Source organism: Cyclopterus lumpus, chromosome 10, assembly GCF_009769545.1.
Source record: "Cyclopterus lumpus isolate fCycLum1 chromosome 10, fCycLum1.pri, whole genome shotgun sequence".
Taxonomy (NCBI): Eukaryota; Metazoa; Chordata; class Actinopteri; order Perciformes; family Cyclopteridae; genus Cyclopterus; species Cyclopterus lumpus.
Window position 1 is genome coordinate 12,826,045 of NC_046975.1, and position 15,267 is coordinate 12,841,311.

At 38.8% G+C, this 15,267-nt stretch overlaps 2 protein-coding genes and 1 pseudogene across 2 annotated transcripts; all 3 read left to right on the forward strand.

Moving 5' to 3' along the window:
- The first annotated feature begins 551 nt into the window (after positions 1-551).
- On the forward strand, positions 552-3,050 carry LOC117737968 (protocadherin beta-16-like). The gene has a single exon (XM_034544227.1). The coding sequence runs from the start codon at positions 552-554 to the stop codon at positions 3,048-3,050; it is 2,499 nt and encodes an 832-aa protein (XP_034400118.1).
- Positions 3,051-6,304: 3,254 nt separating this feature from the next.
- Positions 6,305-8,802, forward strand: LOC117737969 (annotated as a pseudogene).
- Positions 8,803-12,047: 3,245 nt separating this feature from the next.
- On the forward strand, positions 12,048-14,546 carry LOC117737970 (protocadherin beta-16-like). The gene has a single exon (XM_034544228.1). The coding sequence runs from the start codon at positions 12,048-12,050 to the stop codon at positions 14,544-14,546; it is 2,499 nt and encodes an 832-aa protein (XP_034400119.1).
- The last annotated feature ends 721 nt before the right edge of the window (positions 14,547-15,267 follow it).

Genomic DNA, 15,267 nt, shown 5'->3' on the forward strand with positions numbered 1-15,267 from the left:
GTCATTTGCCAGTGGATATGTTGTTTTGTTGTAAACGTTTTGCTGGCCTTCTCTTTAGGAGGCTAACATCACAATATATATGTTGTATTGTTTAACAACTTTTAGAAATCTAAAGCAAAAGTAACCTATACTTTCAAACCATGATTCATTGAGCTGAGTTGTATGGGAACAACACCTACTTTTCTAAACATTTGTCAAATAATAGATGGCATGTGTCTTTTAAGGAATTTGTAGATTTACCGCATATGGGCACCTAATTTTAACGTGAGTCACAGTTAGCTTAATCCGGTTTTAGACTTTTTTTTAAATATTTCATTATATACTATAGTGAAGACACAATGTGACTCATGGTGTCGCTGTTGGTTGACAGATAAAAGTCTCCCATCACTCCACCTTCTATATGTCAGCTGCGGATTTTCCAGACAAACGGTTACATTTCAGAACGTATTTCACATTGTTGTGACCTGTTGGACTATTTTGTGTTTTTGACAGTTGTTTTTTCGCACTGTAAAGTATAAGTTGTACGAGCTGAGGTGGCCTTTTGAGTTAAGATGGCAGACAAAGGATATTCAGCGCTTCGTCTGATCTTCTGCATCGCTTCCTTCACTGTAGCGCTGCACCTCGTTAATGGAGACCTGAGTTATTCTATTCCAGAAGAGATGAAACGCGAGTCTGTTTTTGGAAATATCGCCAAAGATCTCGTTCTCGATCTGAGGACCTTATCTTCCCGAAAGGCCCGTGTTGATTTTGAGGGGACTCGTAAGCGCTACTGTGATATTAATCTGAGTACCGGAGATTTGATCACATCGGAGAGAATGGACCGAGAAAGTGTTTGTGGAAAGAAACCTTCTTGTGTTGTGAAAGTAGATCTGGTGTTAGAAAATCCTCTGGAGCTTCATCGTGTAAGTCTTCATATTCAAGATGTAAACGACAACTCGCCAACATTTAATGATAATTTGATTGAAATGGAAATAAGAGAGTCCGCTGACAAGGGAAACCGCTTCTCTATCGAGGAGGCCCATGACGCAGATATAGGTCAAAATGCTGTTCAAAGGTACAACCTGCAAAAGAACGATCACTTTATTCTCGCTGTTGACAGCAACAAGGTTGAACTCGTACTGGAGAACACGCTTGATCGAGAGAAACAAAAATACATTAATTTGCTTCTCACAGCTTTAGATGGAGGCTCCCCTCAGAGATCCGGTACTGTGGTCATACACGTCACTGTACTGGATGCTAATGATAACGCCCCGGTGTTCAGCCAGGCCGTTTATAAAGCACGTCTGCCTGAAAACTCTCCTCCAGGTACCATCGTGATTAATGTTAGTGCGAATGACGCAGATGAAGGAGCAAATGGAGATGTTACGTATCACTTTGGTCATGTTTCTGAAGACGATATAAATGTATTTTCCATTGATCCTAAAACTGGAGAAATTAAAGTAACTGGTGTGATTGACTTTGAAGAAAGCAGTTCTTTTGAAATGAGAGTGAAAGCTAAAGATGGATTAGGACTAACCTCTTACGCTAAAGTTATAATAGATGTTACTGATATTAATGATAACGTTCCTGTGATATATCTGAAATCACTGACTAGCCCGATACCCGAGAACGTGTCACCTGGTACAGAGGTGGGCATCATCAACGTGCAGGATAGAGACTCTGAGACTAACAGACAGGTCCGCTGCTCCATTCAGCAACACGTCCCCTTTAAGTTGGTTCCTTCTATTAAAAACTATTATTCTCTGGTGACTACAGGACAACTGGACCGTGAACTAGAGTCTGATTACAACATTACAATCACTGCCACTGACGAGGGCTCTCCACCTCTGTCCTCCTCTAAAACTGTCCAGTTGTCTGTAGCAGACATCAACGACAACCCACCTGTGTTTGAGGAACAGTCCTACAGCGCTTATGTGACTGAAAATAACAAACCTGGCTCCACTTTATGTTCCGTTACTGCTCGAGACCCCGACTGGAGACAAAACGGTACCGTGGTTTATTCTCTATTACCTGGTGAGGTGAACAGCGCCCCGGTGTCCTCCTATCTATCTGTTAACGGAGACACGGGGGTGATCCACGCTGTGAGGTCGTTTGATTATGAACAGTTCAGGAGTTTTAAAGTGCACGTTATGGCCAGAGACAACGGTTCTCCTCCACTCAGCAGCAACGTGACCGTCAGTCTGTTCGTATCGGATGTGAATGACAACTCTCCTCAGATACTGTACCCCGCCCCGGAGGGCAACTCCTTCATGACCGAGCTGGTCCCCAAAGCTGCACACGGAGGCTCTCTGGTGTCCAAAGTGATCGCGGTGGACGCGGACTCCGGACAGAACGCCTGGCTGTCCTATCATATAGTCAAATCCACTGATCCGGGTCTTTTCACCATTGGTCTCCACAGCGGAGAGATCAGGACCCAGCGGGACATTTCTGAGTCTGACAGCATGAAACAGAACCTCATTGTGTCAGTGAAGGATAACGGACAGCCCTCTCTCTCTGCCACCTGCTCCATGTATTTACTTATTTCTGATAACTTGGCTGAGGTGCCAGAACTGAAGGATATTTCTTATGAGGAGAAGAACTCCAAACTGACCTCTTATCTGATCATCGTGCTGGTGTCCGTTTCCACCTTTTGTCTGACCTTCATCATCATCATCCTGGGTGTGAGGTTTTGTCGCAGGAGAAAGCCCAGACTGTTGTTTGATGGAGCAGTTGCCATCCCCAGCGCGTATCTCCCTCCTAATTACGCAGACGTTGACGGCACAGGAACTTTACGCAGCACCTACAATTATGACGCGTACCTGACAACAGGTTCTAGAACCAGTGACTTTAAGTTCGTGAGTTCTTACAATGACAACACGCTGCCTGCTGACCAGACTCTGAGGAAAAGTCCATCAGACTTCGCTGACCCTTTTGATGATTTAGAGCCGTCTGTAGAGGTAGGAACCTTTCTAATTAATTCACTCGTCTATCCTTTGACTCTTTCATTGAGTCATTTGAATATCTGTTTGTCCCGCTGCAGCATGAATATTCGTCTAACAGTTAATTTGTGACTGCTGAAGCTAAAGTTTTAATTGTATTGCCTTTCACTTTGTCATTTATAGCTGAAATGTATTATACATTTGCCTTTTGCCCTTCAAAACCACGGGACTTCTCACTTGGTGTTTCATGGACATATTCTATTTATACATATTATATAATTTTTACACATTGTGTCAATTCTGTTCACGTCTTGTGTCAGAAAGATACAATTTGAATGTCATTCCTTTGTGTATTGTTGTTGTTTATTGTGGATTTAGCGTTTTTGAATTAAGTGAAATGAGATTAATTATATAGGTAGAATATCACGGTAATTCGCGACTACGAGTTTTTTTCAATCATCAGAAATCTTGGGACTCAAGGAGAAGTGGATATGAAGTGAATATATGAGTGAAGCTTCAACAGATTCATTCTTTTTTAATCATTCATGTTGTATTGGCTGTTGTGATTATAAACTTTTACCTTGACGGCTGTACATTGTTTCAGTATATATCTATATATCTATATATCTATCTATATATATATATATATATATATATATATATATATATATATATATATATATATATATATATATATCTATATATCTATCTATATATATCTATATCTATATATATCTATATATCTATATCTATATCTATATATATATATATATATATATATATATATATCTATATCTATATATATATATATATAATATATATACATTGTGTCAGTTATCAGCAGATGAAAGAACAAGCTCTAATGTGTGAGTCAGCGGAGGGGAAGGCTAACGGTGTAGGTTTAAGGATAAGTCTGTCTACTTTTGTTAAACTGTCTTTGGCAGGGAGACCAAAACAGCGTTCAATAGTTTTGTGACCTGCGGGAATTGGTTTATGCCTTTTGTGTTTAATTATTCTATATTTCCAATATTGAGCCATAAAACAATGAATATTTTGACATTGTTTGTCTTCTGAAGTATAGGTGCCTCTCTATAGTCTCCTTGCACAATAGATGCATTGTGGCTTTCTTGTTCAACAGTTTAGTTTGTTTGCATCAAACTTTTTTATATTCAAAGATGTTTTTTAGATTTATAATTTTAAAGTGTGGTTAGTGTAGGATGGATTTTTTTTAATGAATATCAATATTGTTCATTTTGTCAGCAAATGTTTACACATTTCTGCTCCACAATCTTGAAAACATTGGAGCCCATCATGTTTTGCCTGACGCGTTTCTTTCATCTCTTTATGTCAACATGTTTCTGGATTTTGTTCGTGCATCTTGTTTCACAACGTTACTTAGATTCATTATAAACAATATCCAACTGTAATTCAGTGTTAAATGGTTTCACAAAGCCGTTTTTTACGTCTCGAATGTTACTAATTAGCTAATTAGATCAACACAATTATGGACGGCCAATTGTTTTTTTTCAACTACTTTTTTCCCGTGAAAACTTTACCCTAATATTTGGTTTTACAATTATATAATTATAGGAACATGGATTTCAAAGCGATGTAGAAGCAGAAGTTCTTCAGAAAATGAAGCACCAAGGTGGCTTCTTAATATTCGCTGTACAACATCTTCTCTTGTTATATTCCAGCAGTAATACTGGTTATAACCCAACCTTTACTGCCATTGAATAAACACAGCAGTTCCTACACCTGAATCCATCTGAGTGTGTGACTGACGTTATAGGTTAAAGGGCAAGTTAGTATTTTCTTTTGTGCTACAGTCTTACTCAGTAATGGATACATTGGCCTTGGTAGACAAAGTTTAACATGCAGCATCCTGGTGAAACTTGTCCTTCCAAATCTCGAGGTATCTGTCTGTAGTGCTGAAACTCTCTTCATACAAAACCACACCTGTATTTATCTTTTTTATTATTATCTTGAGCCACGCTGTACATTTTGAATGGGATGAGTGATTGATGAAAATATATTGCTCTGAATTTCATTATTAATATACATGGTAATTATGATGATATCAATAATAATAACAAGCACTTTCACTTCGTAATACATGTGCATTTATTGATGAAGTTAAAATTCCGAACAAGCTCTTAATATTCCGATCAACTCTGAGCAAATATTTTTTTGTTCGTTTTAAAATGTGCGACTATAATTTGGTTAAATGTTTTCATCAATTTTGTTACAGTTAAGATTGTCCACTTTCCCCGACTGCCTCAGCTCATGATCTTACAGCCCTCACCCATATTTATATGTCAGCGTTATTTTACAGTCTAGTGCGTTTCAGTGTCATGCTCAAAGGTATCTCGGCTTCTTTGTCTTAAATTAAGCAGTATATGGTCATGTATAGCCAACACATTAAGGCACTTTGACTGAATTAAAGCCACACATATACATTATTTACAATATAAATGTCCTTAAATGCTACTTTGGAATGTCCTTGAGCTCAGTTGTATTGCACATGTCTCCAACCCTGAGGAAATTACAATGAATGGATGGTGTGTTTTAGTTAAAATGTTTACAACACAGACACACTTTTTGTGATAAGTTTCTTGTATAGTGACATTAACTCACCACATATATCTGTCAGATACAGTTAATTTGTAGATTAACCAATAGGCTGGGAACCGTTGGCCATATTGCGTATTAATTAAATCTACTTTACATCTTCAGCTTCAAAAGTGTAGTGCTGCTTAAATATTAATGCAAAGCTATCAACAGTCTAATATTTTTTAGATAATGATATATCAGTCACTGTGGCCTTTTTACTGCAACATGACTGCTTTTACTTTTGATACTTCCAAAATATTTTAAATGATAATAGTTCTGCACTTTTGCTACGAACAAATTGTATATGCAGGAGTTTAACTTGTTATGGAGTTTATTCTTTTCATTTGTTACGTTAACCTTTCTCGCAAAAAATCAGAGTATTTCTTCCACCACTGTCCATGGTGCTGAACCTTGCCTCTCTGTTTTACTTTGGCAGACATGAATGACATTGGACTGTTATAGTGACATTTAAGATGTTTTCATAGTAAGATCTTGAGGATATACTAAAATGGTCATATTCAATCATAACACTGTGAAGATAACAAGCGACTCATGGTGTCGCTGTTGGCTTACAGACTATAAACACACCACTCCACCCACTAGTACTGAGTGAATGTCAGTTGTAGTTTTCCGAGAAAATTCGTTCAATCGTCAACGTATGTTTGTGAACACTGGTGCAGAGTTTTGGATTATTTACTCTTTTTTACTTTTACTCTTGATATATCAACCATTTCACTCCGACTAAGAAGCTAACTGCGCCTTATTTTGTCAAGATGGGAGACAAAGGATACTCGTCGCTTCGTCTGGTTCTCTGCATCGCTTCCTTCACTGTAGCGCTGCACCTCGTTAATGGAGACCTGAGTTATTCTATTCCAGAAGAGATGAAACGCGAATCTGTTATTGGAAATATCGCCAAAGATCTCGGTCTCGATCTGGAAACCTTATCTTCCCGAAAGGCCCGTGTTGATTTTGAGGGGACTCGTAAGCGCTACTGTGATATTAATCTGAGTACCGGAGATTTTATCACATCGGAGAAAATGGACCGAGAAAGTGTTTGTGGAAAGAAACCTTCTTGTGTTGTGAAAGTAGATCTGGTGTTAGAAAATCCTCTGGAGCTTCATCGTGTAAGTCTTCATATTCAAGACGTAAACGACAACTCCCCAAAATTCAGAGAAAATGTTATTGAAATGGAAATAAGCGAGTCCGCTGAAAAGGGAAACCGCTTCTCTATCGAGGAGGCCCATGACGCAGATATAGGTCAAAATGCTGTTCAAAGGTACAACCTGCAAAAGAACGATAACTTTATTCTCGCTGTTGACACCAACAAGGTTGAACTCGTACTGGAGAACAAGCTTGATCGAGAGAAACAAAAAATATTAATTTGCTTCTCACAGCTTTAGATGGAGGCTCTCCTCAGAGATCCGGTACTGTGGTAATACACGTCACTGTACTGGATGCTAATGATAACGCCCCGGTGTTCAGCCAGGCCGTTTATAAAGCACGTCTGCCTGAAAACTCTCTTCCAGGCACCATGGTGATTGATGTCCGTGCGTCTGACGCAGATGAAGGTGTAAATGGAGATGTTATGTATCACTTTGGTCATGTTTCTGATGACGATATAAATGTATTTTCCATTGATCCTAAAACTGGAGAAATTAAAGTAACTGGTGTGATTGACTTTGAAGAAAGCAGTTCTTTTGAAATGAGAGTGCAAGCTAAAGATGGTTTAGGACTAACCTCTTATGCTAAAGTTATAATAGATGTTACTGATATTAATGATAACGTTCCTGTGATATATCTGAAATCACTGACTAGCCCGATACCCGAGAACGTGTCACCTGGTACAGAGGTGGGCATCATCAACGTGCAGGATAGAGACTCTGAGACTAACAGACAGGTCCGCTGCTCCATTCAGCAACACGTCCCCTTTAAGTTGGTTCCTTCTATTAAAAACTATTATTCTCTGGTGACTACAGGACAACTGGACCGTGAACTAGAGTCTGATTACAACATTACAATCACTGCCACTGACGAGGGCTCTCCACCTCTGTCCTCCTCTAAAACTGTCCAGTTGTCTGTAGCAGACATCAACGACAACCCACCTGTGTTTGAGGAACAGTCCTACAGCGCTTATGTGACTGAAAATAACAAACCTGGCTCCACTTTATGTTCCGTTACTGCTCGAGACCCCGACTGGAGACAAAACGGTACCGTGGTTTATTCTCTATTACCTGGTGAGGTGAACAGCGCCCCGGTGTCCTCCTATCTATCTGTTAACGGAGACACGGGGGTGATCCACGCTGTGAGGTCGTTTGATTATGAACAGTTCAGGAGTTTTAAAGTGCACGTTATGGCCAGAGACAACGGTTCTCCTCCACTCAGCAGCAACGTGACCGTCAGTCTGTTCGTATCGGATGTGAATGACAACTCTCCTCAGATACTGTACCCCGCCCCGGAGGGCAACTCCTTCATGACCGAGCTGGTCCCCAAAGCTGCACACGGAGGCTCTCTGGTGTCCAAAGTGATCTCGGTGGACGCCGACTCCGGACAGAACGCCTGGCTGTCCTATCATATAGTCAAATCCACTGATCCGGGTCTTTTCACCATTGGTCTCCACAGCGGAGAGATCAGGACCCAGCGGGACATTTCTGAGTCTGACAGCATGAAACAGAACCTCATTGTGTCAGTGAAGGATAACGGACAGCCCTCTCTCTCTGCCACCTGCTCCATGTATTTACTTATTTCTGATAACTTGGCTGAGGTGCCAGAACTGAAGGATATTTCTTATGAGGAGAAGAACTCCAAACTGACCTCTTATCTGATCATCGTGCTGGTGTCCGTTTCCACCTTTTGTCTGACCTTCATCATCATCATCCTGGGTGTGAGGTTTTGTCGCAGGAGAAAGCCCAGACTGTTGTTTGATGGAGCAGTTGCCATCCCCAGCGCGTATCTCCCTCCTAATTACGCAGACGTTGACGGCACAGGAACTTTACGCAGCACCTACAATTATGACGCGTACCTGACAACAGGTTCTAGAACCAGTGACTTTAAGTTCGTGAGTTCTTACAATGACAACACGCTGCCTGCTGACCAGACTCTGAGGAAAAGTCCATCAGACTTCGCTGACCCTTTTGATGATTTAGAGCCGTCTGTAGAGGTAGGAACCTTTCTAATTAATTCACTCGTCTATCCTTTGACTCTTTCATTGAGTCATTTGAATATCTGTTTGTCCCGCTGCAGCATGAATATTCGTCTAACAGTTAATTTGTGACTGCTGAAGCTAAAGTTTTAATTGTATTGCCTTTCACTTTGTCATTTATAGCTGAAATGTATTATACATTTGCCTTTTGCCCTTCAAAACCACGGGACTTCTCACTTGGTGTTTCATGGACATATTCTATTTATACATATTATATAATTTTTACACATTGTGTCAATTCTGTTCACGTCTTGTGTCAGAAAGATACAATTTGAATGTCATTCCTTTGTGTATTGTTGTTGTTTATTGTGGATTTAGCGTTTTTGAATTAAGTGAAATGAGATTAATTATATAGGTAGAATATCACGGTAATTCGCGACTACGAGTTTTTTTCAATCATCAGAAATCTTGGGACTCAAGGAGAAGTGGATATGAAGTGAATATATGAGTGAAGCTTCAACAGATTCATTCTTTTTTAATCATTCATGTTGTATTGGCTGTTGTGATTATAAACTTTTACCTTGACGGCTGTACATTGTTTCAGTATATATCTATATATCTATATATATATATATATATATATATATATATATATATATATATATATATATATATATATATATCTATATATCTATCTATATATATATATCTATATCTATATATATCTATATATCTATATCTATATCTATATCTATATATATATATATATATATATATCTATATCTATATATATATATATATATATATAATATATACATTGTGTCAGTTATCAGCAGATGAAAGAACAAGCTCTAATGTGTGAGTCAGCGGAGGGGAAGGCTAACGGTGTAGGTTTAAGGATAAGTCTGTCTACTTTTGTTAAACTGTCTTTGGCAGGGAGACCAAAACAGCGTTCAATAGTTTTGTGACCTGCGGGAATTGGTTTATGCCTTTTGTGTTTAATTATTCTATATTTCCAATATTGAGCCATAAAACAATGAATATTTTGACATTGTTTGTCTTCTGAAGTATAGGTGCCTCTCTATAGTCTCCTTGCACAATAGATGCATTGTGGCTTTCTTGTTCAACAGTTTAGTTTGTTTGCATCAAACTTTTTTATATTCAAAGATGTTTTTTAGATTTATAATTTTAAAGTGTGGTTAGTGTAGGATGGATTTTTTTTAATGAATATCAATATTGTTCATTTTGTCAGCAAATGTTTACACATTTCTGCTCCACAATCTTGAAAACATTGGAGCCCATCATGTTTTGCCTGACGCGTTTCTTTCATCTCTTTATGTCAACATGTTTCTGGATTTTGTTCGTGCATCTTGTTTCACAACGTTACTTAGATTCATTATAAACAATATCCAACTGTAATTCAGTGTTAAATGGTTTCACAAAGCCGTTTTTTACGTCTCGAATGTTACTAATTAGCTAATTAGATCAACACAATTATGGACGGCCAATTGTTTTTTTTCAACTACTTTTTTCCCGTGAAAACTTTACCCTAATATTTGGTTTTACAATTATATAATTATAGGAACATGGATTTCAAAGCGATGTAGAAGCAGAAGTTCTTCAGAAAATGAAGCACCAAGGTGGCTTCTTAATATTCGCTGTACAACATCTTCTCTTGTTATATTCCAGCAGTAATACTGGTTATAACCCAACCTTTACTGCCATTGAATAAACACAGCAGTTCCTACACCTGAATCCATCTGAGTGTGTGACTGACGTTATAGGTTAAAGGGCAAGTTAGTATTTTCTTTTGTGCTACAGTCTTACTCAGTAATGGATACATTGGCCTTGGTAGACAAAGTTTAACATGCAGCATCCTGGTGAAACTTGTCCTTCCAAATCTCGAGGTATCTGTCTGTAGTGCTGAAACTCTCTTCATACAAAACCACACCTGTATTTATCTTTTTTATTATTATCTTGAGCCACGCTGTACATTTTGAATGGGATGAGTGATTGATGAAAATATATTGCTCTGAATTTCATTATTAATATACATGGTAATTATGATGATATCAATAATAATAACAAGCACTTTCACTTCGTAATACATGTGCATTTATTGATGAAGTTAAAATTCCGAACAAGCTCTTAATATTCCGATCAACTCTGAGCAAATATTTTTTTGTTCGTTTTAAAATGTGCGACTATAATTTGGTTAAATGTTTTCATCAATTTTGTTACAGTTAAGATTGTCCACTTTCCCCGACTGCCTCAGCTCATGATCTTACAGCCCTCACCCATATTTATATGTCAGCGTTATTTTACAGTCTAGTGCGTTTCAGTGTCATGCTCAAAGGTATCTCGGCTTCTTTGTCTTAAATTAAGCAGTATATGGTCATGTATAGCCAACACATTAAGGCACTTTGACTGAATTAAAGCCACACATATACATTATTTACAATATAAATGTCCTTAAATGCTACTTTGGAATGTCCTTGAGCTCAGTTGTATTGCACATGTCTCCAACCCTGAGGAAATTACAATGAATGGATGGTGTGTTTTAGTTAAAATGTTTACAACACAGACACACTTTTTGTGATAAGTTTCTTGTATAGTGACATTAACTCACCACATATATCTGTCAGATACAGTTAATTTGTAGATTAACCAATAGGCTGGGAACCGTTGGCCATATTGCGTATTAATTAAATCTACTTTACATCTTCAGCTTCAAAAGTGTAGTGCTGCTTAAATATTAATGCAAAGCTATCAACAGTATAATATTTTTAGATAATGATATATCAGTCACTGTGGCCTTTTTACTGCAACATGACTGCTTTTACTTTTGATACTTCCAAAATATTTTAAATGATAATAGTTCTGCACTTTTGCTACGAACAAATTGTATATGCAGGAGTTTAACTTGTTATGGAGTTTATTCTTTTCATTTGTTACGTTAACCTTTCTCGCAAAAAATCAGAGTATTTCTTCCACCACTGTCCATGGTGCTGAACCTTGCCTCTCTGTTTTACTTTGGCAGACATGAATGACATTGGACTGTTATAGTGACATTTAAGATGTTTTCATAGTAAGATCTTGAGGATATACTAAAATGGTCATATTCAATCATAACACTGTGAAGATAACAAGCGACTCATGGTGTCGCTGTTGGCTTACAGACTATAAACACACCACTCCACCCACTAGTACTGAGTGAATGTCAGTTGTAGTTTTCCGAGAAAATTCGTTCAATCGTCAACGTATGTTTGTGAACACTGGTGCAGAGTTTTGGATTATTTACTCTTTTTTACTTTTACTCTTGATATATCAACCATTTCACTCCGACTAAGAAGCTAACTGCGCCTTATTTTGTCAAGATGGGAGACAAAGGATACTCGTCGCTTCGTCTGGTTCTCTGCATCGCTTCCTTCACTGTAGCGCTGCACCTCGTTAATGGAGACCTGAGTTATTCTATTCCAGAAGAGATGAAACGCGAATCTGTTATTGGAAATATCGCCAAAGATCTCGGTCTCGATCTGGAAACCTTATCTTCCCGAAAGGCCCGTGTTGATTTTGAGGGGACTCGTAAGCGCTACTGTGATATTAATCTGAGTACCGGAGATTTTATCACATCGGAGAAAATGGACCGAGAAAGTGTTTGTGGAAAGAAACCTTCTTGTGTTGTGAAAGTAGATCTGGTGTTAGAAAATCCTCTGGAGCTTCATCGTGTAAGTCTTCATATTCAAGACGTAAACGACAACTCCCCAAAATTCAGAGAAAATGTTATTGAAATGGAAATAAGCGAGTCCGCTGAAAAGGGAAACCGCTTCTCTATCGAGGAGGCCCATGACGCAGATATAGGTCAAAATGCTGTTCAAAGGTACAACCTGCAAAAGAACGATAACTTTATTCTCGCTGTTGACACCAACAAGGTTGAACTCGTACTGGAGAACAAGCTTGATCGAGAGAAACAAAAAAATATTAATTTGCTTCTCACAGCTTTAGATGGAGGCTCTCCTCAGAGATCCGGTACTGTGGTAATACACGTCACTGTACTGGATGCTAATGATAACGCCCCGGTGTTCAGCCAGGCCGTTTATAAAGCACGTCTGCCTGAAAACTCTCTTCCAGGCACCATGGTGATTGATGTCCGTGCGTCTGACGCAGATGAAGGTGTAAATGGAGATGTTATGTATCACTTTGGTCATGTTTCTGATGACGATATAAATGTATTTTCCATTGATCCTAAAACTGGAGAAATTAAAGTAACTGGTGTGATTGACTTTGAAGAAAGCAGTTCTTTTGAAATGAGAGTGCAAGCTAAAGATGGTTTAGGACTAACCTCTTATGCTAAAGTTATAATAGATGTTACTGATATTAATGATAACGTTCCTGTGATATATCTGAAATCACTGACTAGCCCGATACCCGAGAACGTGTCACCTGGTACAGAGGTGGGCATCATCAACGTGCAGGATAGAGACTCTGAGACTAACAGACAGGTCCGCTGCTCCATTCAGCAACACGTCCCCTTTAAGTTGGTTCCTTCTATTAAAAACTATTATTCTCTGGTGACTACAGGACAACTGGACCGTGAACTAGAGTCTGATTACAACATTACAATCACTGCCACTGACGAGGGCTCTCCACCTCTGTCCTCCTCTAAAACTGTCCAGTTGTCTGTAGCAGACATCAACGACAACCCACCTGTGTTTGAGGAACAGTCCTACAGCGCTTATGTGACTGAAAATAACAAACCTGGCTCCACTTTATGTTCCGTTACTGCTCGAGACCCCGACTGGAGACAAAACGGTACCGTGGTTTATTCTCTATTACCTGGTGAGGTGAACAGCGCCCCGGTGTCCTCCTATCTATCTGTTAACGGAGACACGGGGGTGATCCACGCTGTGAGGTCGTTTGATTATGAACAGTTCAGGAGTTTTAAAGTGCACGTTATGGCCAGAGACAACGGTTCTCCTCCACTCAGCAGCAACGTGACCGTCAGTCTGTTCGTATCGGATGTGAATGACAACTCTCCTCAGATACTGTACCCCGCCCCGGAGGGCAACTCCTTCATGACCGAGCTGGTCCCCAAAGCTGCACACGGAGGCTCTCTGGTGTCCAAAGTGATCTCGGTGGACGCCGACTCCGGACAGAACGCCTGGCTGTCCTATCATATAGTCAAATCCACTGATCCGGGTCTTTTCACCATTGGTCTCCACAGCGGAGAGATCAGGACCCAGCGGGACATTTCTGAGTCTGACAGCATGAAACAGAACCTCATTGTGTCAGTGAAGGATAACGGACAGCCCTCTCTCTCTGCCACCTGCTCCATGTATTTACTTATTTCTGATAACTTGGCTGAGGTGCCAGAACTGAAGGATATTTCTTATGAGGAGAAGAACTCCAAACTGACCTCTTATCTGATCATCGTGCTGGTGTCCGTTTCCACCTTTTGTCTGACCTTCATCATCATCATCCTGGGTGTGAGGTTTTGTCGCAGGAGAAAGCCCAGACTGTTGTTTGATGGAGCAGTTGCCATCCCCAGCGCGTATCTCCCTCCTAATTACGCAGACGTTGACGGCACAGGAACTTTACGCAGCACCTACAATTATGACGCGTACCTGACAACAGGTTCTAGAACCAGTGACTTTAAGTTCGTGAGTTCTTACAATGACAACACGCTGCCTGCTGACCAGACTCTGAGGAAAAGTCCATCAGACTTCGCTGACCCTTTTGATGATTTAGAGCCGTCTGTAGAGGTAGGAACCTTTCTAATTAATTCACTCGTCTATCCTTTGACTCTTTCATTGAGTCATTTGAATATCTGTTTGTCCCGCTGCAGCATGAATATTCGTCTAACAGTTAATTTGTGACTGCTGAAGCTAAAGTTTTAATTGTATTGCCTTTCACTTTGTCATTTATAGCTGAAATGTATTATACATTTGCCTTTTGCCCTTCAAAACCACGGGACTTCTCACTTGGTGTTTCATGGACATATTCTATTTATACATATTATATAATTTTTACACATTGTGTCAATTCTGTTCACGTCTTGTGTCAGAAAGATACAATTTGAATGTCATTCCTTTGTGTATTGTTGTTGTTTATTGTGGATTTAGCGTTTTTGAATTAAGTGAAATGAGATTAATTATATAGGTAGAATATCACGGTAATTCGCGACTACGAGTTTTTTTCAATCATCAGAAATCTTGGGACTCAAGGAGAAGTGGATATGAAGTGAATATATGAGTGAAGCTTCAACAGATTCATTCTTTTTTAATCATTCATGTTGTATTGGCTGTTGTGATTATAAACTTTTACCTTGACGGCTGTACATTGTTTCAGTATATATCTATATATCTATATATCTATCTATATATATATATATATATATATATATATATATATATATATATATCTATATATCTATCTATATATATATATCTATATCTATATATATCTATATATCTATATCTATATCTATATCTATATATATATATATATATATATATATCTATATCTATATATATATATATATATATATAATATATATACATTGTGTCAGTTATCAGCAGATGAAAGAACAAGCTCTAA

Bases quoted from the DNA above. Each gene is read 5' to 3' on its own strand.
- LOC117737968 (XM_034544227.1), top strand. From the start codon at position 552: ATGGCAGACAAAGGATATTCAGCGCTTCGTCTGATCTTCTGCATCGCT.
- LOC117737970 (XM_034544228.1), top strand. From the start codon at position 12,048: ATGGGAGACAAAGGATACTCGTCGCTTCGTCTGGTTCTCTGCATCGCT.